Source organism: Sorex fumeus, unplaced genomic scaffold (assembly GCF_029834395.1).
Source record: "Sorex fumeus unplaced genomic scaffold, SorFum_2.1 ptg000072l, whole genome shotgun sequence".
In the NCBI taxonomy this organism is placed as follows: domain Eukaryota; kingdom Metazoa; phylum Chordata; class Mammalia; order Eulipotyphla; family Soricidae; genus Sorex; species Sorex fumeus.
Genome location: NW_026606129.1, coordinates 39,797,402 through 39,822,770, shown reverse-complemented (window position 1 = coordinate 39,822,770; position 25,369 = coordinate 39,797,402). Strand labels below are relative to the sequence as shown.

At 38.6% G+C, this 25,369-nt stretch overlaps 1 protein-coding gene across 18 annotated transcripts in view; it reads left to right on the top strand.

Annotated features, from left to right (window-relative positions):
* LRRFIP2 (LRR binding FLII interacting protein 2) overlaps positions 1 to 25,369 on the top strand; it is a 113,681-nt gene that overhangs the window by 59,100 nt on the left and 29,212 nt on the right. For 9 of the 18 annotated variants that reach the window (XM_056129107.1, XM_056129111.1, XM_056129108.1 and 6 more), the window contains 2 exons: positions 20,552 to 20,596; positions 22,840 to 22,956. In XM_056129107.1, the coding sequence (XP_055985082.1) occupies positions 20,552 to 20,596; positions 22,840 to 22,956 (162 nt within the window). Of the gene's footprint in view, positions 1 to 1,273; positions 1,340 to 4,076; positions 4,152 to 5,762; positions 5,814 to 6,675; positions 6,724 to 7,169; positions 7,227 to 10,515; positions 10,585 to 13,752; positions 13,843 to 20,551; positions 20,597 to 22,839; positions 22,957 to 25,369 lie in introns of all 18 variants that reach the window. The other 9 variants (XM_056129101.1, XM_056129106.1, XM_056129104.1 and 6 more) reach the window with 2 other exon arrangements.

The window sequence follows — 25,369 nt, the reverse complement described above, 5'->3', positions numbered from 1 at the left end:
TCTATAGATTGGCTGAATTTCTAGATTTATGTAGGCATTTCATAAAATGTTCAAGGTACTATAATAAAGGAGCAGTTACATATTTAAAAATATTTTGGGGGTTCGCAGTGGTTGGAAGGAGTCCCTGAGGAATGGTGGAAGGAAGTGGACACTGGTGGAGGGTATGGTACTGGAATGTTTTATGTAGGGAACCCTATCGTTAACACTATTGTAAATCATAGTGCTTCAAAAATACTTCTTTTAAATGTTCATAACCATCAGTTTGGTTACTGGCTGTGCATATGTCAGTATATTTGACTGAAGCAAACATTTGTTTTGTGTTTTGGGCCATATCTGGCAGTGCTCAGGGGTTACTCCTGACTTCACACTCAGAAATTACTCCTGGCAGTTCTTGGGGGACCATACAGGAAGCTGGGGATCTAACTTGGGTCAGCCGCATGCAAAGCAAATACCCTACCTGCTGTGCTCACTCTGGTCTGGAACAGACTGTTATTAGGATACATCAAGCTGTACCTCCTCATTTCTGGCAAGTGGTGCATACATTGATTGGATTTCTTATCTATTGGTTGTCTTATTGATTTGTTGTCTTTTATTCTGTCATACACACTTGGTTTTGTACTTTTGGGAGAAGTTAAGTCTTTAGACAGTAATGCCTTCCAAAGACTCACACATAGGTTATTGCCTAATAATGCTTCTACCCTGAGGAGTTTTCCATGCTGATGGTTCTCTTCCAGTACAGCACATGCCATGGGTTCTAGCTTGGGTCTGGGACAGTGAAATGCCATATTATTTGCTGTCTCAACTATATTTTGGTCAATCCAAAGGTAAGCAACATCACTCTAGAAAGGGATATAGGCTTCGTAGAGAAGATCCGTGCTAGAAACATTATGTATCTAAAACAGTTGTCAATAACTTTGTGAATCACAATTCTTTAATAAAAGTTAAAAAATTTTAAAAGATATAAGGACTTAAATGAGGTGCGGGAGGGGAGGTTCTCATGAACACATTGCCTGACTCTTAGTCCTAATTGCTTTTCTTCACCTGACTAGCCACTGAGCTGCATGGCACAGGGAAAGAAGGGGGCATGAGGTTGTGTATGGAGTAAACGTCTGTCTTCATTAGGGATATGCATGCAGTGAGTCAGTGACTAACAGGAAGCAGATCGTGTGTAGACAACACTTTCTTATATGAACCTTTCCATGGGCAATTTTAAAAAATTATTTAACATTTTTACTATACGATCATAAAGTTAACTTCAAATACTTGCTTCTAGAATTATTCTAATAGCTACTCTCCTGGAATGAAGAAGAGATCTTCTGGTTCTCATAAGGATCCACTGGTTAGTTCTGTTGTGTCTCATCTGACAGTATCTTGTGCCATTGCAAAATTCGACTGACTGCTCTTAGGGAACTGCCTTGGTGTGCTCTTTAGGAATATTAAAACTTGATAATGTAGCTGTCAGACCCTTAATTGAAAAATATTTTTTAATGATTTAATATCAAGTTTTTTTTATGCTCACCTGTGGGACTAGAATGAGTTAGAAAGGTGTCATAATAGTTTCATTAACAAAACATCTTCAGGACAGGGTGAGAAAGCTCAGTGGGCTGGAGTACATGCTTTGTCTGAAGCAGGACCCTGGGTTTCTATCCCAGCACTGCCTGCTCCTTTCAAGCACTGCTAAGCATTAAGTTGAGATCAGTTTCTGACCACTACTCGTTGTGACCCCAAACCAAAAGCCAGCCAAAAACATCCCTTGCCAAAAAGAAAAGCAACCCTAAAAAAGATGCCCCACAGTATTTTCATATATGAATGCCTGTGGAATGTATCTCAGGACGAGATTTGGAACACACTCTATTCTGGAATGCCGTCACTCCTTACTCTGCCTGAGTTTTTAATAAATGTCTTCTACTTTGTTGGCACCTCTCTCTACTCCACTATGTTTCCTGAGTAAACCAATCAGAAAAAAAATTACCCAAAATTCTTGAATATGATACTCTTTTTCAAATTTGAATTACTTTAGCTGTCTTATTAATTCACAAATAGGCTTCATCTTCAGAGTTTGTAGATCAAATTTTGGAAAATTTTTTTTTGTTAGAAAAAAAGTATATTAAGACAAAGATTCCATGCTATTTTGCAGAAACTCTTTAACTTATGTGTAATTAAACTTCCTGTGCTCTTTGAACACTTCCCTTTCTAAACAGCGTGTGTGTGTGTGTGTGTGTGTGTGTGTGATGTGTCTAAAATGCTTATTTTTGGGGGTGCTAGGAATAAGAATACCTCTTTTCTGTTAGATTGGCACTAACAGACATGTAGTCTAAAAGTCCTTGAGTTCTTGGTAGGAATTCTGTTTGCTAGCTGAAGAGAGAGGCTCTGGGGGAGGGAGAGTTAAGAGTTCCGGGAGTATTGAGTCAGGGTGCCTCTCTGAGGGTGTGGTACCATGAAGGCTGGGTGGGGAGTGGCAGGGGTGGAGAAGGTGAGGGAGGAACCCTTCACAGTGGAGAAGCCCTTCAGTGAGCCACTGCCTACATTGTTTCCTTAGCCCTGAGCAAACAAGGCACTAGAGAAGTTGGAAAAGGAATTTCATGCGCAATTTTCTCCCCCTCAAGTAATCACAGTGTATGTGACTGTTCATTTCAGTTTTGCTTTCTTCTGTGCATTGAAAATGAACCTGCTGTGGCCATTTAAAATCAAATCACATTTACTTTCTGTTTATTTTCTTTTTGGTCATTTACTGGTTTATTTTTGACAAATAATGGTAGTAGGAGATGTTTTGGAAAAAATGACTATCTTAATAGATTTTGTTACATTGCCAAATGGATTATAAAAGTGGCATTTACGTAGTTGTCCTGGATTTTTCAAGAACATTTCTAAGTATGAAATGAGAACATATCACTTATTATCTTTACTTCATTTTGATTGAAAATTAAGAAAATTATTTTTAACTTACTTTTTTATTGAGGTCTCAGTGTTTATAATACTACTGAAATAATTGCTTTTTTTATTTCCAATTGTTCTGCTACCCCAGTCACTCCACCAGTACATTGAAGATTTTATTTTATTTTTTAAACTTATTACAGTTAAGGTAATTTTTGTACAGTGGTGTTCACATTTGTGGGGGTTTTTTTTGTTTGCTTGTTTTGCTTTTTGGGTCACACCTGGCGATGCTCAGGGGTTACTCTGGGTCTGCAGTCAGGAATTACTCCTGACGGTGCTTGGGGGACCTATATGGGATGCTGGGAATCGAACCTGGGTTGGCCGCGTGCAAAGCAAACGTCCTACCTGCTGTGCTATCTCTCCAGCCCCATATTTGTGGTTTTGACTTTCACAGTTACCTCTCCTATAAGTTTTGTTTATAAATGATCAGATGCTCTTTAATAAATTGACTTTGGTTGCTACCTTTTCAGACTTATTCTAAGTAAAAAAATAGACTTTAAATACATAAAAGGATATTGACTGAAACTATACTTTTTCTTTTCCTTAAGTATATTTAGTTTTTTTAATAGATGCAGTGATGCTCAGGGCTATTCCTGGTTCTGTGCTCAGGGTCATTTTTGGCAGTGCTCGGTGGAATCATAATTGGTGCCTGGAATCTGACCGGGGTTGCCTGTATCCTAGGCAAGAGCCTTAACTCTTTTATTATTAAAACAATAGCAGCAACCACAACAGCAAACCACAGTACTCACAGTTTTTTGTTTCATTTTGGCAGTGTTCAGGGATTTCTTCTGCCTCTGCACTAAGGAATCACTCCTTGTGGTGCTTGGGGGAACGTCTGGTGTGCCATGGATTAAACTCAGTTCAGCAGTGTGCAAGGCAAGCACCCTATCTGCTGCAACTTCTCTCTCTGGTTTCTGTACTCTGGGATTTTAAACAATTAGTATGATTTGGTTTCAGATCAGTTTTTAATATTAATCCTTTTTGAGAGACTTGAAATAATAGTTTTTACTTTTACTTAATATGGTGCTTAAAAGTCAGTGTTTTGGGGAAAAAAGGGGTTTAGCAATATCAGATTTTGCCTTTTTGTGCTAGTAGTTCAATAGTATTTCATCTAGAAAACTGTTTGATTTTGCTTTTTTCAGAGTGGACTCTACTTTGACCAGAGAAACTATAGCAGTCTTAGACATAGCAAACCCACCTCTGCCTACTACACTCGGGTTTGTCTGATGTGTTTCTTATTTTGTGTGTTTTATCCAACTTTAACACATTTCTAACCCTCTTTTTCACATTTTGATTAGTTAGGACTAATGACTGTGAATGTACTAATGCATGGTAACAGAATTTCTATATTCTTTGTGAGTAATCTTTAAATAGTGAGAACTGTTTTACTGCAGTGTTTCTAAATAAATACCATTAAGATATGTTTAATGAAAAATTACAACATACGGAGTTTTGTAGTAATCCTGTATGTGCCTCCTTCCAATGCCCCCTCCCAATATTTTCTCTATCTTAGTGGTATTATTGAGTGATAATACAGCAGGTCCTGCATGCAGCTGATCTGGAATTGATACCTGGCACTCCATGTGGTCCCCAAAACCTGCCGGGAGTGACCCCTTAGCACAGAGCCCTGACTAACCCCCAGGGACCTCTGGGTGTGGTGTAGCCTCCAAACCAAAAACCAAACCAAAATATACTGTTACCTGTCTTTTTGTTTCCCTATCCATCAGCCTATCTTTTGGAGGGGAATGCATTTTAGAATTAGTTGCTGCACTTGGTATAGATCATGTTGGATGATATTTTAATAAAAGCTTACAAGTGAAAAGCTAAATTTTAAATGGATAAGAAGAATGCAGATATCAAAAAAAAGAAGAATGCAGTTATGTATTTAGTATTAGAATCTCTTGGTTTAGTTTCTCCTTTGGCTTTTGACACATCATAAACTTAAAACACATTAGACACATGGCACACAGTACATTTAAAATAGTTCCATTTCCAAAATTTGTACATGTGAATTAGAAACTCTTAGTTTTCCCTGTCTGATTTGGGCTTGATGAAAAAGAACTAAAAATGGTGCCCTCATATGATTTTAGGAATAGATTTGCCGTATTTGTGGAAGATGTAGTGCTTTATTATTTTTCACTTTACTTTTTTTTTATTGAATCACTATGAGATAGACCCTTACAAAGCTGTTCATGATTAGATTTCAGTCATACAGTATTCCAACACCCATCCCTCCGCCAGAGTACATTTCCCAGCACCAGTGTCCCTAGGTTCCCTCCCACTCCCCCCACCCCAGATGCTGTGCTTTGTTAATGTGTGGAGTTATTATGACCGTTCTGTCTTGTCTGATTGAGGTTCTTTGTTTATGGCTTGTTTGGAAATATGATTTTTCTAATCTGGAAAAAGCGTGTGTCCAGTGGGTAACTTAAGAGTGTCCTTACCTGGCTCCACAATATAAGCTCACTGGGCCTGTCTCCCAGTATTGAACCTGTCTCAGGAGTAGCTGGTGACTGCGGCCACTATTTGCCCCACTCCCAGCTCCGTGACCCTTTTCCCCAGTGCTTTACTGGATTGCCATTTCATGTCTTGACCAGGGTGTTCTGAACCCAAAAGGACAGTAACAGATGGACAGTCAGCTGTTCTAATTGTTACTCTGTTTCATCCTTAAAATTGTACCCAGAAATGTTAGTGATGAAGGTTTTCTCACTGTGTGGCTGTGCTGCCTTTCAGCACTCAGGAATCCTTTGTGAGTTAATCTGTCATCTGCTCTGATTGGTGAGACCAGTTCTACATACCTTTGGCTTCATTGTCCTGTTTTTGTTTCTTAGCAGCCCTCTTCCTTGTGCAGCGACCCTCTGGCGACATATAAGATGAACAGGGTTAGTACTTTCTGAGAGGTGTGTTGCTGTCAGAGCTACCAGCTGCAATCCTTGGGGTTAAATTGGTGCTTTTTCCATAGGTTTCCCCTACTGCAGATTCTTCTCTGCTGAGAAGTGCCAGTCTGGTTTGTATCTTCCCCTTCTGGCCTGTGCACTCCCACTAATTCCAGGGTCATGGTGCTGACTCTGGCCTGACAATGCTCCCTTCCCAGTTGTCAGTGACACATGGCTACAATGCCATGTGTACTGCAGAGTGTGCTGCCTCTGTTAAAGTACGGCACTGTAGGGTAGTAAAAAGAAGTGTGTGCTTCCAGTGGCACATCCCTGCTGCTTTTTGGTCAGGTCTAGCTTAGAATTGATTTCCTGCAGAGAAGACAGATTTGCATGAGTCCTTGCCTGCTCATGAGAGATGGCTGCCTGCACCGACGGCTTATTATTGGGATCCGCACAAGTACTAGTTATCATGGAAGAGCTGATTAGAAAGCAGAAACAGCAGCTCTGTGTATTCTGGGTGTGAGTTGGTTGCTACAAGCTCTTATGCTCTGGCCTGTTCTAGAGAGCTGGAAACCCGGGGCTTGGGCAGATGCTTTCGTGCCTCATTCTGTTTCTTTGTTTTTGAGAGATTAGATTAATAAATGTTAGCCCTATCTGTAATGATTATGAAAGAAAGCTCTGCACGGGTGGTTTTGAGCTTGATTTAAAGATTTTGCATATAGATGTTTTGACCCCCCTTTAAGATCTTCCCTTGGAGGTTGTATACGCACACTGCTCTTCAGATTTTTTTTAGAACTGAGTACTGCAGAAAAGGTGTTCAGAGTAATGATGCTGAATACATAAATGGTGTTTTTTTGTTGTTCTTTAGGCATCATTGTATGATGGTGGATTGTATAGCCCTTATGGTTCTCGAACTGTAAGTCTAACCAGGGTGGGACTGGAGGTGAAGAGGGTTGATGTAGGAGGCGGTCACAATTTACTTAGAAAATCCGTTTAATCTGACATGTAATTACACCCCAACTGTGATTTATCAACTAGCCAATTGTGACTCTCACCCTAGTTGTGAGGACCAACCTGCTGAAAATTTCGTTTCAAGTGTCAAGGGAGCAGCTGTGGAGAAACCTTTCCTGTTTGCTTACTTTGGGCAGAGGATGAAAGTAGTGCTTCTCAGGACATCCCCTTTCTCTCCTCTCTCTCACCTGGAGCTAAGGGCTCTTTCGGATGGGAGTTATATATAATCACTTGAATAGTTATTTTCATTGATAGAGCAAGGGGCATAGTCAATCCAGGGTTAGTAATGTATTCCCAGTAGGTAAGTTAGCTCATGGTGTTATAAAACTTTTCTTCTTGGAAATGTTATAGCCATCTGAATACAGTTACCACTCATCAAGAGCAAGTTCATCCCGAAGCAGTCCTGTGGTGAGCCGTCTTGACTGCATGCTTTATTGAAAATTTAGGCTCTTCTTTTAATCTCTACTCACCCTTTAGAGTATTGAAGATTATGTGTGTTTCACGTTCTGTGCATGGATTTTTGGTTTTCCTTCAGTACACAAACTCAAATACTAATTTGCTTTAATTAGTTGTTTCTCTATGAATGTGACTTCTGCATATATTTTTCTTAAGTAATTCTGGAACCATTACCATTTGAATTTTTTAAATGAATTCTTGTTATTTGAACTGACTTGCCTTTTTTCAACAGTGAAATTCTCGGTATGAGTTAGCCACTCTGTTTCTTCTTTACATTTCTGGGTCCTGCTTTGAGCCATTTCACTGGCTTGCCAGGACTCCAGTCACTGAAGTGGAAGGAGAAGAAATTTTAAAAAGCCAACTTTTAATAAATGTTATGAAAAAGACTATCTGGGGGGAAATTCTAATCGCTGTGTGTGGTATCAAAAATTTCTGATTTGTGAATAATGCTAATTTTAGAAAAGCCCAAAGGAAAATTCCCTGACACCTCTTTCATTTTCAATCTTCATTCTCTTTATGTCCTTTCAGAAATATTTAGACTCACATACATTATCTTCTCAACTTTGTTTTTTGTTATGTTTTGTTTTTTGATTTTTGGGTCACACCCTGCAGTGCTCAAGGCTTATTCTTTCTGGTTCTGTGCTCAGGGATCACTTCTGGTGGTGCTTTGAAGACTATATGGGGTGCTGGAGATTAAGCTCAGGTTTCCCCCCACCCCCGTCTTGCTTCTTAGTATTTTTTCACAAATAAATAAATACAGATTTATTTCATTCTGTTTTTAATAATAGTTTTTAAAGATAAAAACCATATTACTTTCACTGCTTCTTGAAGTCTTTCATATTAGCACATACTTCTTTTTTTTTCCAGTTTGTGTATTTATTAGCTCTTGAATCTAGTCCACAAAGCTCTTTTAAACTTGAGTGTGAATAGTATACCAATCCTTCATAAATCTATTCAATTTCCTTCTAGTTTCTTTACTTTTTAAAATTTTTTAAGTTTTATTAGTGAGACACCATGAGGTACAGTTGTAGACTTACAATTTTTTTGTGCTTGGGTTTCAATTATACAATGATCAAATACCCATCCCTCCACCAGTGCCCATTTCCCACCACCACGGATCCCAGTATCCCTCCCACCCCCAACCCCCCATCCCACCCTTGCCTCTGTGGCAGGGCATTCCCTTTTGTTCTCTCCTTTTGGATGTTGTGGTTTGCAAAAGAGGCAATGGGTGACAATCATGTTTGGTCTATAGTCTCCTTTCAGCATGGTTCTCCCATCCTGGGAGTATCCTCCCAACACCCTTTATTTGGTGCTCCCTTCTCTATCTGAGCTTCCTTTTCCCCTAGCCTGTGTGGCTGGCCTCTAAGTCATGGAGCAAAATTCCTGGTACTAATCTCGGCCATTCTTGGGTGTTAGTCTCCTATTTTGTTACTTTATGTTCCCCAGATGAATGCAATCTTTCTATGTCTATCCCTCTCTTTCTGACTCATTTTGCATAACATGATACTTTCCATGTAGTACCACTTGTATGTAAATTTCATGACTTCATCTTTTCTAATAGCTACATAGTTCTCCATTGTGTAAATGTACCAAAGTTTCTTTAGCCATCATCTGTTCTCAGGCACTCAGGTTTTTTCCAGATTCTGGCTATTGTAAAGAGTGCTGCAATGAACAAACAAGTGCAAATGTCACTTCGACTATACTTTTTTTGCCTCTCTGGGATATATTCCCAGGGGTGGTATTGCTGGGTCAAATGGGAGCTGAATTTCTAATTTTTTGAGAATCGTCCATACTGTTTTCCAAAAGGGCTGAACCAGTGGGCATTCCCACCAGCAGTGAAGGAGGGTCCCTTTCTCGCCACATCTGCACCAGCACCGGTTGCTTTTGTTCTTTTGGATGTGGGCCAGTCTCTGTGGTGTGAAATGATATCTCATTGTGGTTTTGATCTGCATCTCCCTGATGATTAATGATGTGGAGCATTTTCTCATGTATCACATACTTCTTAATGACAATATAAGGTGCATTAGTACATTGACTGTATTTAGAAAATCGTTCTCCTAATAAACATTTAAGGTAGTCAGATTTACATTATAAATTGATCATCATGAAATTATCAGAGTATGTACATTTAAATTGATTCCTCTTGTCATATGCTCTCCAAAAAGACTATACTAATTTATATATCCAACCACAAACTATGATGATTTTAGAAATTACCTTATTCTTGACAGCATCAAAATTAGAGAAATTGTTAAAACAGTTTCAGTGGTAATGACAGGTTATTTTGTCACATGGAATAGGTGAGCTGTCTGGGCTTTCTGTTATGTGTGTTTACCTCAGTTCTGATATTTCAAGTAGTTTTTGGCAAGAATTCTGTTCCTATAATCAAAAACAACAACTGTATGTATATTACATAGGGATGTTTAGGCAGGTAAAGGCTTAACATATTCAGGAAGTTTAGAAGTTCTGCTTGGCAGTTCTTGATCCCAGAAGCAATATTAATGTCCCAAGTGTAATGGCTCCTTGCAGTCAAAGTTATGATGTATATGTTTTAGTCAAGTGTAGAACCATGTCCTTATGTGCTGACTGGATGTAATTTTAATTGCAAGTTGGTGTTAAACTTACTCTCTTAGTGATGCCAGAATGGTTTCTTAGTGATGTCAGAATGGAGATAAGTTACAAATACTGAATATGAGTCCTCCGCTTCTGGTGAAACAGGAAGAAAACCATAGGGTTCTGTTCAAAATATCTCTACTAGTTGCATAGCAATGAATAAAGAAAAATAAGAATCATCATTTTACTGTCCCTGCTGTGGTAGGAAATTTGGTCTTTGACTTATTTTACTTTAAGACCATTTATTCTCTCTCCCAAACTGAACACAATAAGTATACTTATTGATCCCTTGGATCTTATTGATCCCAAAGGACCTAGAGGTTTATAAAGCATAAAATCCTTAACTGATTTCAACTGTTTTAATCATGTCCCTTTCCTTTCTCGTCTTGTATAGCTTAAATAAACGATAAAATGCGATGTTACTTTTCTTGCACTTAGGGAATTCTCCTTCCATTTTTAGTGTCAGCTCATTATGCCTTGAAACAGCTTTTCTGTTTAATGGTGTGAATGCGTGCTGCCAATTACAAAGCTCACATAGAATATTAGCCAAACTTTAGCAGTGTGTTGCTACTTAGGTAAGACCTGTAGGGGGGCCACTTTTTTTCATGATTACTTTTAATGTCTGTAGTTCACCAGTGATGATACTTCGAGCATTGCATCTTCTGGTCGTGCCAGTCATGGGCGAAGGGAGAGTGTGGTGAGCATGGTCTGCATGCAGATATGTACAATATGCTTTGAAATTGCAGTAATTGAACATGAAATATGAAGTCTATGGAAAGTGAAATTTGTATTTGACATTGTGGCATCGTCCTCAAATTTAAATGATATGAATAGTTTGCTTTCAAAATCTATTCCTGAGAATACTGATTCTCTGAGATATATAAAATATCATTAATAATGCTTTTTCCTCCACAATTCTTATGTTCTAATTGAGTATTTGAATGATTTTAAGTTCTAGTTTTTCTTACTGTTTTATGCAAATGACTATACAGACTAAATTGTTTATGCAAATGTCTATATGATGAAATGTGTCCAGTTCACCAAAAACAAGTCTTTTGATCAAAATTCGTTCAAAATTAGTAAAGCTCAGGGATTGTGCCTTGTTTTATATTTAGTGGTTTTCTTTATTGTACTGTTATTTTGTTTTTGTTTTGTTTTGGGGCCTCACATGGAGATGCTCAGGGATTACTTCTGGTTTGTTCCTTAGGGGTGGGGGTGGGAGGAGTCACTGAGAGTTGCTTGAACCATGCAGTGATGCCAGGGGCTGAACCCAGGCTTCGTTCATGCAAAGTCTGCTCACTAGTCCTTTGAACTATCTCCTCAGCCCGTGCTTTACTTAAGCTTAACCAACGTCTGCACTTTCAATCTCTGAACTTTTTCAGAGTTGCTGATGGCAATGTGTTAAAATTATGAGCTTAAACTAACCTGTTAGGCCTGTAGAACCTGGTTGAGTATTTCTGGGAGTTGGCCCCTAGGTCCCTAGACTGACTCCCTTCCAAAATTATGGGCCTAGAATTCAGCTTGTGCAATAATTGTAGAGGCAACAGGTAGAATGTTTGAGGATGATTTGCAGGAAAACAAATCACATGATTTTAGATAAGTCTTTTGATGAAGCTCAAAATTTTATAGAAAGCTGATGATCTTTTTACTGTTTGTTCTTTCTGTGAAGCAAGATAGTTTTTACTGAATGATATTTGCTTAGAAAGATGTGAGGAGAGAGGAAGAGAGAGATATGCATTCAAGAAAGAACACAGGCTTCTCCAGTGTGGAAAAAGCAGAAGAGAGATAACACATTCAAGGGAGAACATAGACTGGAAAGAGCAAGCCCCCTTTTGCTGTTTTTAAGAATTACTTAGAAAAATGGTATATTGCTTAGAATTAGAATAAAAAGTCCTATGACTCAGTCTATAATATCTTCAAGAAAAATTTAATTTCTTTAATACAAGTCATGTTTTGTTTGAGATTGTAAATACAGAGTGTTCTTGGAGAAAGGGACTCGAAGGTTTTGTGAGATCTGTTGCCATAACTTAGTGATTTTTTTTTCAGGATAGTTTGTGTCCCATGACAACCCAGTTGTCGCAGATGCTTAGCTGAAGAATAAAGATTAATCCATAGCATTTGAAAACACCTTTTCTGGAATGCAGTGGAGTCAAAAAGGGACTTTAAAATGATGGTGTCTGGCCACGTGCCCCAGGAGCCTACCAACACCCTGGGCCAAGCATCCCTGCGGGAGCCCCTATAAAAAATGAAATGAAATGCTAGTGCCTGGACTTGAACCACTTCTATAGTCTTTTAGTTGTGTTAATTGTGGTCATTTCTCTTTTTGTTCAAAGGGAATAATAGTGATTATTTTTTAAAATAGCCTTAATATAAAGTTCTAAATTATTATATAGAAAATGACTTTCAAAATTCCAAGGCAGATAAAGCAGAGGTTAAGATGCTTGCATAGGAGTGTCTTCTGTGCTGGGACTCTGACTTGACTCCCTGGTACCTCATATGGGCCCCTGAGCACAGAATTCACTCTGAACACTGCTGGGTGTACTCCAAAAACAAAAGGAAAAGAAAGAAATTGCAAGACTTGAAGAGGAACAGAATTCAGGATTGAGGCTAGCGAGATGTTTCAGCTTGTAGGGCATTGGCCTTTCACATGGCCATTCTGGATTCAATCCCAGGACCACATGCTAGGAGTGACCCTTGAGCACAGAGTCAGGAGTGACCCTTAAGCACCACTCGGGGTGACCCCAAAACAAATAAAATAAAAATTCTGAGACAGCATTGCAAAACCTACAGTTTAACTTTTATATTTTAAACGTGTCTATATTAATAAAATATTCTGTCTCAAAAATTCTCAGATGGTTGTCGTTGATACAATACTAAGTGTACATAAATCTAAGTTGTATCACTCTTATTGTGACTAAAAATACTGTTGCTTGATGGGATTATCACTTAGCAAAACTTAGAAGTCTTCTTTTCCTCTGTTGATGGGCAACAGCTGAGATAAAGAATAGCTGATTCATGAAGTAAAATATGATCATTTATAAAGTCCTGATTATATGCATAACATTGTGTTAAGGTGGCAGGAAAAATACTTAGGCACCAGGTTTCTGATTTCATGGAGGTTATAGCCTATGAGAAATAGAAAATAAAACAGTAAAGAAAAGAGCAAAGAGAAGGCCACCCTACAGACGGTGAGGAGAAGTCGAGAGCACCACTGAGGTGACCCTGAGGGTGGGGGCCAGGGAACATTTCGCTGAGGGAAGTGACTTTTGAGCTGAGATGTAATGAAGAGGAGCTGGCTGCTTCCCAGGGCTCAAAGAGGAGCGTTTTAGGCAGCACTGGGGTCTGAGGTGGGGTAAGGAATGCTGTTTGAGGAACCAGAGTGGGCTAATCACCTTGGCCTGTAGTTCCTAATGTTGTGTAATACGAAAAGAGAATATGTTGGGTATTGGTTAAAAGGGGTAGTAAAAACCCTGCTTAACTGAGTTTATAGCTCTAATGAATTGTATGTTTTTGTGAACTCTGGTAGGGGTCTAGATAGCATCTTAGACACCCTAATAAGGAGGCATGTCATAAACCTGAGGGCTTTGCTGACTGCCAGGTAGTAGTTGGTCTCTATAATATGTAACTCTTACTAAGATAAAATATTTGGGAGGTATGGTACTGTTTAGGAATTCCTTTAATTTCTGTTTCACTATTGGAACTAGGTTAGTTGCAGTAGTTTCCTTATTTCTAATAATTTTCTTATTTGCTATGTCATGATAACTTTATTACTGACAGACATACAAGATTTTCTGCCAATATGCCAATGTTGTTACACTTTCCTTCTCTTCACCTTTAAAGTATCTCATTTTTTTCTGACCGAAAGGTGTCTGCGGCCGATTATTTCAGCCGCTCACATCGCCGGGGAAGCACAGTCTCCGAGCTGGATGATGCCAGTGTCCCCGACCTGACCTGTGTGAGTGTCCTGCATGGGGTGCTGATGGCGTCTCAGCCCTGTGACTCACAGCTGTTTGGAAATAGGAGCTCACTAACTTACTGAGTAGAAAGTACTTGAACATATGGCACAAAATACATTAGCTTATTTTGGGATGCATGTATTGCTGTGTGGATTAAAAAACAACTCCTTTTCTGTTGAAATTCATCACCTGTGTAGTCCATTAGAAGCTCTTGCAATTACCAATAGTTTGCCAATTCTGTTTCATCTCTTTCTTTCCCTTCTCCCCCTCCATAATTCTATTGCTTATCTCATCTCTCTCTCACTCACTCTCTCTCTCAGTATGCACCTATAAATGAGAACTTTTTCATAAAATTGATGAACAGTGGGAGGACAGTGCTACAGTGCTACTATACTATAACTAATAAAACTCTTAGAAAATCCCCTAAAGCCATATTTAAATATTAATTATTTAAATTATATTATTTAAATAATATAATTAAATATTTATGATTGATCTTAAATTATTTTCATGTTTTGTTTTGATGAATCTATAAAGTTCTAGGCAGACTATTTTTTTGTGCGGGGGGCCAGGGAATGGTGAACACCTGGTGGTGCTGGGGGACCTTGTATGCTGGTGGTGTGATAGTGCTGCAGGTAAGGTGTTTGCCTTGCATGCAGCACAACCCAGCTTCTATCCCTAGCAACTCATGGCGTCCCAGAAGCCCATTAGGAATGATCTCGGAGTACAGAGTCATCAGTAAGCCTTGGATGTTGTCCAATGTGCCCTTTCTCTCCCTTCTGCTCCCCCAAAAGAAAAGAAAAGATTGAAACCAACCCCAAATAAAATAAAAATCCCAGGCCTCTACATAGGAAGCATGTGCTCTACCCTGTTGTGTTATCTCCCTGGCCGAAAGTTCTAGGTAGACTTTAAGGGTTGAACAGTAAACCAAGCTTTTTAGTATCGGGTTATTGGGTTATGGCAATAGGTAAGACTCTGAACAAATGTCAAACATTTGGATTATGGCATTATTTTAAAGTGTTTAATAAAAATTATTATATAGTGAAGAAATAATTATATTGAGTGTGTCTCAGTTTAAATACATGAAATCAAATAAATCTCTGAATATCCCAAATCCTAGAGAGTCATTTCAAATGTGCTCTTGCAGTATTCCATTTGTGGCTCTCAGGCCAACTGAGTAAACGGCTGGATGCCCTTGCCTTGAGTTAGCTGAAGGAATCCTGCTTCACACAGAAGTGTGAGGAACTCCCATGTCTTTCTTCCACAGTATACTTTCCCTTTAATTTGCTTAGTGACCTGTTTTTTCGTAGCTATACACAATTTTGTTTCTGTGCATGCATGTCTTTCAGCCTTGAATTTTCTTTGAATTGTAATGTCTAAATTAGTATTCATGTTCCCCTTACATTTATTTCCTGGTAATTCATATTAATGAATTACATATAAGTAATGCCAATTACTCACTACATATAAGTGAGGGCAGTATTTTTTAATATCTCCCCTTTTAATTAAATATAAATGCTCCCTCCCCATGTATTTTGATTTATTTGTGTACTTAAAAATAAAAACTGCATGTATTTAAATCAGATAGCCTTATAATGTAGTGGAAGCTGTGCCAGTCTAGAGCCAGTGATTGGCACAGCTCATCAGCTACCTGTTCTACAACCTGTGAGCCAATCGTTTTTATATCTGTAAGTCCTTACTGTAGCAGCTGATTTGCTGCTTGGCAAAATCTGAAATAATTTGAATCCTGGATTCCTCACAAGAACATAATATTCTCTCAATATTACTTTTACTAAAGGATATACTGTAATTCAGATAACTGTAACGAAAGACTTTCCAGCTACAGAGGGTTGGGGGTTAGGAGTGACACTTTCAGAGAGTTAAATTAAAATCTGTACACTTGTGTAAATAACCCTGGTTAAAAATAAATACTTTTTAAAATTTTATTTTTAAAAAGTTAACAGTAATTGATTACATTCAGTATTTCAGCACCAGTCCCACCACTATTATACCTTCCCACCACCATTATTTCAAGTTTTTCCACCACCGCCCAAGCCTACCCCAAAGGCAGATGCTACATAATTTATTTTGTATTGCTTGTTGAATAATTGACTACAAATGACCCAAAGAGGTTTCCTTAGAAGAAAGTATGTGAAAATTTAACATGCTGTTAAAGTTTAAGTATTGTGTGCACATATATATATATATATATATATACACACACATATACATATATATATACACACGTGTGTGTGTGTGTGTATATATATATTTTTTAATCAAGATTGGTTGTCTTCTACCTTACACCCATCAAATGTGATGTGCTACTCTTGGTATATCAGTGGCATCATTGTGTAAAATGATGCATGGCCACAAAAGTGGCTGTGTGCTCCTGTAATTCTGAAATTTTTTCATAGGGTGCTAGAACTGGAGTTAAATTTTTTTTTGAACTGGATGATGCTTTGGGGGTCTGGAGGCATCTCTGCAGCATGCTGCTCTCTTCCAAGATACATTTGTGATTCTGGATCATGGCTGTTAATGCACTTAAATAGTGCCCAGAGGGAGTTCAGGGGCAAGGCTGCTAGGAAACTGGAGGCGCAGGGAGATGGGTGGTGGCACCCATTCCCAACTTAGGAAGCCTGGAGATTTCAGTCACAAGTTTTGCATACCTGAATTTTTCAGCAGATTCACTTTCATGCGTGGGGGGTTTGGGTCAGCCAGGAGCATGACAGCAATTGGGTTCTGGGGTTTGTGGCTGCTGGGATTCTTTTGGGGCAAGTGGAGGGACATACCTGCCCCACTCTGAGGTGCACCAGTGGAGAAGCATCTCTGCAGCATGCTGCTGTCTTCCAAGATTAATTTGTGAATCTGGATCATGGCCATTAATGCTCTTAAATGGTGCCCAGAGATAGGAAGATAAGTACTTTTAATTAAAATAATTAGAAATTTAAAAATTATATAAAATTATTAAAATTATTTTTACATTAAAATTATTTTTAAATTTTTAAAAATTATAAAATTAAAAAAATAAAAAAATATTTATTTATTTATTGCGGGGGCCATACCTATTGATGCTTAGGGTTACCCCTGACTCTGCTCTCAGGAATTACTCCTGGGTAGTGGGATGCTGGGGATCTAACTGGGTTCATCCACATGCAAGGCAGGCACCCTACTCACTGTACTCTCTCTGGCACCTCATCTGTATGGCTTCTTTCCTGATCTGTATGCTAAAATTCAGTTTTACTCTTAGACTGTTATGAATGGAACACCCATTCATTTTTGTTTTATTTGTAAAAATCATTCTCCTCTAGTTGGAGTTTTCTGTTTTTTTTTTTTCTTCAAGTTTTTGAATAGCATTGTTAAATCAGTATATATTTTAGAGTTAATAAAGTCATTGTGTGCTAAGGCCTGGTAATTTGGTACTTGGAGGTCGTCAGGGCTAAATCCAGGGGCTGATGTGGTTCTGGGCATCAAGCTTGGAGCCTTGAGCATGCCAAGCATGTGCTCCATCCCTTTGTGCTCTCCTCAGTATTTTCTCTATTAGTTTAATTTGCCTGTTTCATAGAATTGTAACCATACAGAAGTACAGTTTTTGTTTGCTGACTTTTTAATTTTATAAACATTTTTCTTCATGCATACTCACTTTCCCTGTGTCACTTATGTGTACGTTTTTTAAAAAGTGAACTGTTGCCATGGTGTTTGAAATTGGATCCTCAAACTCATCTTACTACTGAAAGCTTGTATAATGTCCTTTCCTGGTTTTATATCGTAATATATTAAAAAGAATTACATGTTTTTAAATATGTATACATATGTAAATAATTTAGAGAGAAATTACATTTACTTATGTGATTTTTTGCCACACCCAGCCATGCCCAGGACTTACTTCTGGTTCTCTGCTCAGGGATCACTCCTTACAGTGTTGGGGGGGGGGCATATATGGAGCCAGAGATCAAACCTGGGTTGGTCACATGCAAGGCAAATGCCTTGCCTGGCTTTCCTCTCTGTCTCCAAATTACATATTATTACGTTTGCAAGTCCTTTAGAATCTGGCAGACCCTTTGGGTTATCTTTATGAAAATCAGCTTGCAGCTCAGCTCTGTGGTATATTCTTGTCTCTCAGAGCATGGGCTTTTTCCAATACCAGATTACACCTATTTGTCTCAGTGTAAGCCAGCACATAATGTAGCACAGTTCTGAGAAGTGAGATGTAAAGATTCTGGCTTTTTGGGTCACACCCGGTGATGCTCAGGGTTGACTCTCTGGAATCACTCATGGCAGTGCTCAGGAGACCATATGGGATGCTGGGAATTGAACCTGGGTCAGCCGCATGCAAGGCAAACACCCTAACGCTGTACTATCGCTCCAGCCCTGAGATGTAAGGATTCTGGCCAGGTCACTGTATCCAAAATAACTGAACTGCGGCAATGCTGCTGTAGGCATTTTTTGCTGCCTTAACATTCTCTGGGGTTTGGCGCATGATCAGTTTGGAATGCGACATTTGGGATCCTTCACAACATAGTGAGAGCTATAGACTCACCTTGGCAGTGGACTAGTTCAGTGAAGCAGCTGCTGAAATGTAAGATTTTTCCACCTTGACTATTAAAAAATGGGTGGGCTTGGGGGGCATTTTTGTGAAAGGGAATAATGAGACAGGATTTCAAAGAGATCTTGGAGTGTTTAAGAATGCAGCTTGATTTTCTCTAACTTATTTGCAGAGAAGTGTTAAAAGATGCTCCAGCAAGTTAGGAAAGAGTCATTGGGTACAGTATTCCTTTCAGTGTGAATGATGATACATTGCATATTAGGAAGTGTATTTTACTAATATACATGCAGCACAAGACTGTACATTGTCGCATTAATGCCAGTGTTAGTAATTATTGCCATTGTTTGTTTTAAAATAATCTGAAAGTGGTTTTAAAAAATCAGTTGAACTAAAATAAATTTTTTGAGAGTAAGAAGTATTTATTCTATATCTTACTGATGTATTATTATAATAAAAGGTGTTTACTAACAAAATAAACATAAACAGAAAAACTTTCAAATATGAATAAGAGTGAAGAGAAATGAGTGGAGCCAGAAATATATTGTGCTTTAATAATTAACTGAGGAAGGTTTTTAAATCTCTTCTCTAGATTGATCTGGGAAGAATGGTTTACAAATTGGTTTCTGAGTATGTTTTTATTTAATTATGCCCTTGTATGACTTTTCCTCCTCCCCACATTGGTAATCGATACATTGAAACATGGGTACATAATCGGAACAAGGGATTAATATTCACAAAACTGATACTTAGTTCCAGCTTTGACATTTAATAGTAATTTATACTCTGGCAAAATCACTTCCTTAATTTCTCTTTCCTCAACTCTTAAGCAGAGTTTCACATTATACCTTTAAAGGTACCTTTCATCTTAAAATATTATTATTATTGTTATATTATTATTTGTTAATTTTTTTTTCATTGCATCTGGTGATGCTCAGGGATAACTCCTGACTCTGCACTCAGGAATTATTCCTGACAGTGCTCAGGGATTCTGGGAATCGAACCCAGGTGAGGCATGTTCAATGCAAGTGTCTTACCCATTGTACTGTCTCTTCAGCCCCTGATATAGTATTTGAAATAATTGTAGAGCCTATCAGCAGAAGTAAGTTAAGGTATGTCCAGATAATAGAATATTAAACTGTTGTTAAAATAAGTGAGGTAAGTCTAGAATACAGTTGGGGTATGAGTCATTTAGTAAATTTGGTCTTTTGATTTATCAGGTGTTAGTATTATGAAAACATAGTGAAAAAACATAATTTAAAGAAAGATTTTACAAGAAATAATTTAGTAAATATTGTGTGAAGTTGGAGAATGATAAATACCATGATGCAAAAATAAAGTTAATTTCCAAAACTTGGTAAGGTGGAAATAAAGATACAGAATGTGTTTGGACTGCTGCTATAGGGTTGACTTGTTCTTGAGAATAGGAAGCGAAGTATGTGTACACCCTTTGTACTGTTTGATTTTTTTTTTTGTCATCACATGCTCATGTATTGCTTTTATTTTTAATTTTTTAATTTTTGTAAGCTGGGAGGGAAATGTATAGACATACCTTCTACCCAGTCATCTTTTCCAGACCTTCTCTTAATGTGCCAGAGTCTAATTACCAGAAATATTGCTTATTTTTTAATTTTTTTTTTTTTAAAAAGCAAGGAGCTGAATTGTGCTACTGCAGAGCAAGTTTTGTGCTATTACATTTGTGTATTTTTGTCCAGTCGAACTCTTCTGGTTAAGTGTACTAGTCTTAACTCTGTGTCCCACATCCTAATAACTTTTGGCTTTTGGTTTCGTAAGACTTTCTTGTTGATGTGGGGGGGGGGAGGGTCGGTGGGGGGGCATTGTTGTTGTTATTATTTGCAATACTAAATTCTAAGTTCACGCATAGGTATTTTTTGTAATGTGTTTTAAAGAACCATGAAAAGAAAATCTATCTAAAAATTCTAAACCGTAAGTGAGGGCAGCTTATTCATGTCTTCCTTAGAATAAGAACGAAACTTAATGATATCTGCCCTATGTCTCGACTTTTATTTCCATTTCAGTATGTTTATTTTCAGGTTTCAGATGTCAGTTGAACTCAGAAAACTTAAATGATTTCACTTTGTTCTCTTAAAAAAAAAAATCAGTACCCTAAGCATTTTTCCTAATTTTTATCTTTTTTTTTCTAGTTGGATGAAAAATCTGATAAACAGTATGCCGAAAATTATACAAGGGTGAGTACATAAGTTTCTAAAGGAGTCAAGTTATCAAGCTCAACTAAACTTAAATGCCACTGCTGTTTTCATCCTTTATTTCACTACCAGTGAACTGATAGAACTACTCATTCATTCTTCATCTATTTCCTGTCTTGGATCCCCTAAATTCCTTTGAGCCTGAATCATGTGAAACACTGGAAGGGAGAAGACACTGCATTATATTTTGTTAAATGTCACCTCTTTTGCTTTTGGCTGCTCATTTGAGTTTCATCTCTCTAGAATTTGATTCTAAGAGGTCATTAAACACTTAAAATGGAACTGTCTTTATGATTGGGGGTGGCATAACTGAAGGGGATTTTTTTCCTGTATAGGTAAATCATTTTTTGGACTAAGGTAATACCTTTCTAGATGTTACCCTGTATTAAAAGTCTTTGACTTTCTTCTAGAAGTATTTTCTGAAATTCATCTTAGGGAAATGACTTACCAAGATTAGTTTTATGCTATCCCAAATGAGAGAGACCAGATCTTTCTAGTAGAAGTGAAGCAGAAGCCTAATATGATAAATTAGGAGTTTGAATGTTCTAGTAGCCACATTAACAAAGTAAATAGAATTAATTTAATTAACATTTTATTTAGCCAAAATATTTCAGCTTGGGCTGGAACAATAGCACAGCGGTAAGGTGTTTGCCTTACAAGCAGCCAACATGGCTGACCCGAGTTCGATTCCTCCGTCCCTCTCGGAGAGCCCGGCAAGCTACCGAGAGTATCTCGCCCACACGGCAGAGCCTGGCAAGCTACCCGTGATGTATTCGATATGCCAAACACAGTAACAAGTTTCATGATGGAGACATTACTGGGCCCGCTCGAGCAATTTCAGCTTAATTGAAAGGAAGAATTATTAACATGATATTAAGACTCGTAAGTTGGGACCAGGAGGTAGCTCTAAGGACTGGAGTGCATGTCTAGCATGCACATGATCCCAGTGTCTCAGACTTCCTGAGCATGGAAGGAGAGGTATCACCCTGGGGGTCCCCACCTAGTACCTCCGCAGATCCTCATTCCAAAAAATGAAAACAAAGAAACAAAAAACTATACTGGGGATGTGGTTCAGCAGGAGACTTCATGCCTCACTCATGTGTTTCAGGTATTATACTGAGGTATTATACTCAGGTATAATCCCCAGGTGGGAGGCAGGGATAGAAGGGAAGAGAGAGAAAGTAAGAGTGTGTTTGTGTTTGTGTGGTTGGAGGCAGGGATAGAAGGGAAGAGAGAGAAAGTAAGAGAGAGAGAGAGAGAGAGTGTGTGTGTGTGTGTGTGTATACATACGTATATATCTTAATTGTTTTTGGAGGGCCTCACCCAACAATGCTCAGAAATACTCCTGACTCTGAACTCTAGTATTACTCCTTGCAGTGCTTTGGAGAAGCATATGGGAATATGAGATGCTGGGGATCGAACCTGAGGCAGCCAAAAGCAATCATCTTGCACACTGTACTATCGCTCCTGATCCTGTATATCTTAATTTGAGCTAACCATATTTTAACAATAGCTTCATCTCACATTTAAACTGATTGTGGGAAGATCAGTCTAATAAATTTATTCTTTTATAAAATGTTAATCTGGAACTGCAAATATTATCTCCCACTTCTTTACAAATTATTCGAAAAGATAACAATTCTAAAGAAAAGTGGCAGATGCCAAAGGGTGCTGCGGGGGTGTACTGATTAGCATACCAGTCATGAAGTTCTACAGTGTTTTAAATCTTATGGCCTCATCTCAGTGTTCACAGTACAGCAAAGATAAAACAACTTGGGCTGGAGAGAGAGTACAATGGGTAAAGCGCTTGCCGTGACGCAGCCAACCTGGGTTTGGTCCCTGGCAATCACATATGCCCAAGTCTCACCAGTCGTGACCCCTGAGCACAGTTAGGAGAAGCCTTGAGCACAGTCAGCTGTAGCCCCCAAAACCAACAACAACAAAAAAATGAAGCACCTCCCACATTTTCTTTCCTTCTAATTATTGTGACCCTGATTCCCGTGAAGTATTATTAGAGTGAAAGAAGTTATGATTTCTCAGCCTGAGCCCTTCTCTGAGCCAAGTCTGAATTGCCCATTGATTGTGTTTGGTGACTTTCTTCCCCTCTGTACTAGATCTTTCTTTCCCCTGCCCCAGTTTTAGTTTCTACAGCATACCTGATTTCAGAGAAACAAGACTTAAAGTGTGATTTTTCTCTCCCTGACTCCCTCCCGCCTCCTTACTAGCCCTCATCTCGAAATTCTGCCTCAGCAACGACCCCTCTAAGTGGAAACTCATCCAGACGGGGAAGTGGGGACACCAGCAGTTTAATAGATCCAGATACTTCATTAAGTGAATTGCGGGTAAGCCACAGATTTTGGTTTGCTCTTTTTAATATTTTGTCTTTGTGGTTTTCTATTTTGGTGCTTAACATTTAATGTGATTTAACAAGACAAGTAGTAATATGAGTTCTTTAAAAAAAAAACAAGCACACATTTAATCTGGTTCAAGAATTTGACTCAGAAATTTCAGAGCCTGCAAGAAAGGAGATTATTTAATTATTCTTTGTTTTCTTTCCTGAAAATTTGATGACAGTGGAATGAATTCTGATAATTCACAAATGCCAAAAATACTTCTTAATCTACGTAAAAATAATTCGGAAATATTTGGCATATATTTTAAGTGGAAAATATATGGATGTATGAGAAACAAGACTCTGGGAATTATTACTAGCTATTAGCAGTATTACTTTACTGTGAGAATATAATTATCACTTACTTTTTCATGATAATAAAAGTGTTGGAGTATTTTAAATAAATAACAAGAAGCACACATTTAATCTTTAGTTCAGTCTTGGGTCTTTATTAACATTTTTTCAAAACATATTTGAGTTTTTATAGTCCTGGGTGTTTGTATGGTGTGGGGAAAGGCCAGTGCTAAAACTACATCCATGCATCCATTCATTCAGCATGGACTGAGCTGTGGCTTAGGAGATTTAGGCAGTAAAATAGATGTGGGTTTCATTGTTCACTTTTTCTTAGGGCAGAAAAACATACAGATCAGTAAAACGAGGTGGTGTTGGTTTTTCTATGATGGTAGCAAGAGCAGGCCTGTGGCAGGAGTTGAGAAGACTGCATCATCAAAACCAAAGGCATTTTAGAGGAGAATTAAACTAAGGTTTAATTAGAATTAATCAGAAAATTAAAAGGGAAGACTTCTTTCATTTGTTTTTGGTTTGGAGGGCTACACCTGGCCGTGTTCAGGGGTATTCCTGGGCCTGTGCTTGGGGGTCACCCTTGGCATTATAAAGTGCCAAGCTTCCTGCCCCCAAATGGGAGACATTTTCAGAGAGAAATCGGGAGAAGTAGGTCATCTGTGCAGCAGTCTGCTGGAGAGGAGGATGGATGAGTAGTGACAGGTAAGAGAATGCTGGAAAGGGAGAAACTGAACAAACCACAGGCGTCAGGTGTGCCTCCAGGCATTGGCACCTACAGAACCCAACAACTGGGAGAGTGATACTAGCTGATTGAAAAAAAATTGTATTTAGGTGAATGCTTGATTGATTGGAATGCCTCCTTGCTAGTGCTGAGGAGCCTGGAAGCTTCTCTTAGCAGTGCTCAGCTGGGTGGCATGGGCCTGTCTATGCAGTGCTTGGACTGGTAGTTGTTGCTCGGGGTGCCATGGATTCAAGGGCTTGAGCGCTGAGGCCTTTGTTCACATTAGGCATGTGCTTACCCCTTGTTTCCCTCACTCTGATTTTCTTCTAAAGGAGGGGTTGATGATCACTCTCAGTGAATGGATTGAACCTGAGAGTGAATTTGTAAACTGAGAGAGCTAGCCAAGTGCCTGAGTGCATGGGAGGAATGTTCCGGGCGTGGATGAATGGGTTTGCTTAATTCAGAGACTTCCTCCTACTAACATAGTAGCTGGAGAGGTTAAGGGCAGGTGGCAGCTGAGTAAACTTAGGGTCAGGGCAGTAGTAGAAGTGTGACTTGTGACACTGGTAGTTTGGAACGCGGGCTGGCATGGAGAGAGGGAGGAGGCCTGGAGTGTTGGTGGAGTTGGACGTGGATGGAGGCAGTAGAGAACTGATCCAGGCAGCAGTGTTTGTTAAGCTCTTTAGACCGAAGTGCTGAGGGTGTGAAGTTGAGTTAGATAAACGCTTGCCTTTAGGTGCTATGTTCTAAGTGGGCATAAGGAGATGCCCTTTCCATTTAATATTTGTATGCTGGTTCCTAATAGCCTTTGATAAATGTCTGCTGAATGAATCAATGAAAGACAGACTGACCTACCAGATCAGGGTGAACAGGTCAGGAAAGGATAATAGAAATGATGTATATAATCCATCTTTGACAATTGATTTCATATGCAATTGCAGAATTGCATTTAGGGTCCTGGTGGTTACTTCCCACCTAAATCAAGCATCTAGACTAAAATCTTAAAGACCAGGAAGAGGTACAGAGCAAACATTTATTTTCCATTTAAAATTTGACATTTTATTTTTCTTAAAAGGATTATGATCATACTGTTTAAATGATGAGAATAGCAAAAAAACAAGTATCATTTGCTATTCTCATCAATGAATAGTAAATAGCATTTGCTGTTCTCATCATTTAAATGGTGTCCTCAGGCTAGATCATCTCATCTGATACTGTGTTTGAAATGTTCACATTTAATTTCCCTTCCTTGACTTTCTTCCTCTTCCAATTCAGGTTAGTAATGTCACTGAAAGACAACTCTGTTATATGCATTTGTAACATGAGAAAAAAATATTGC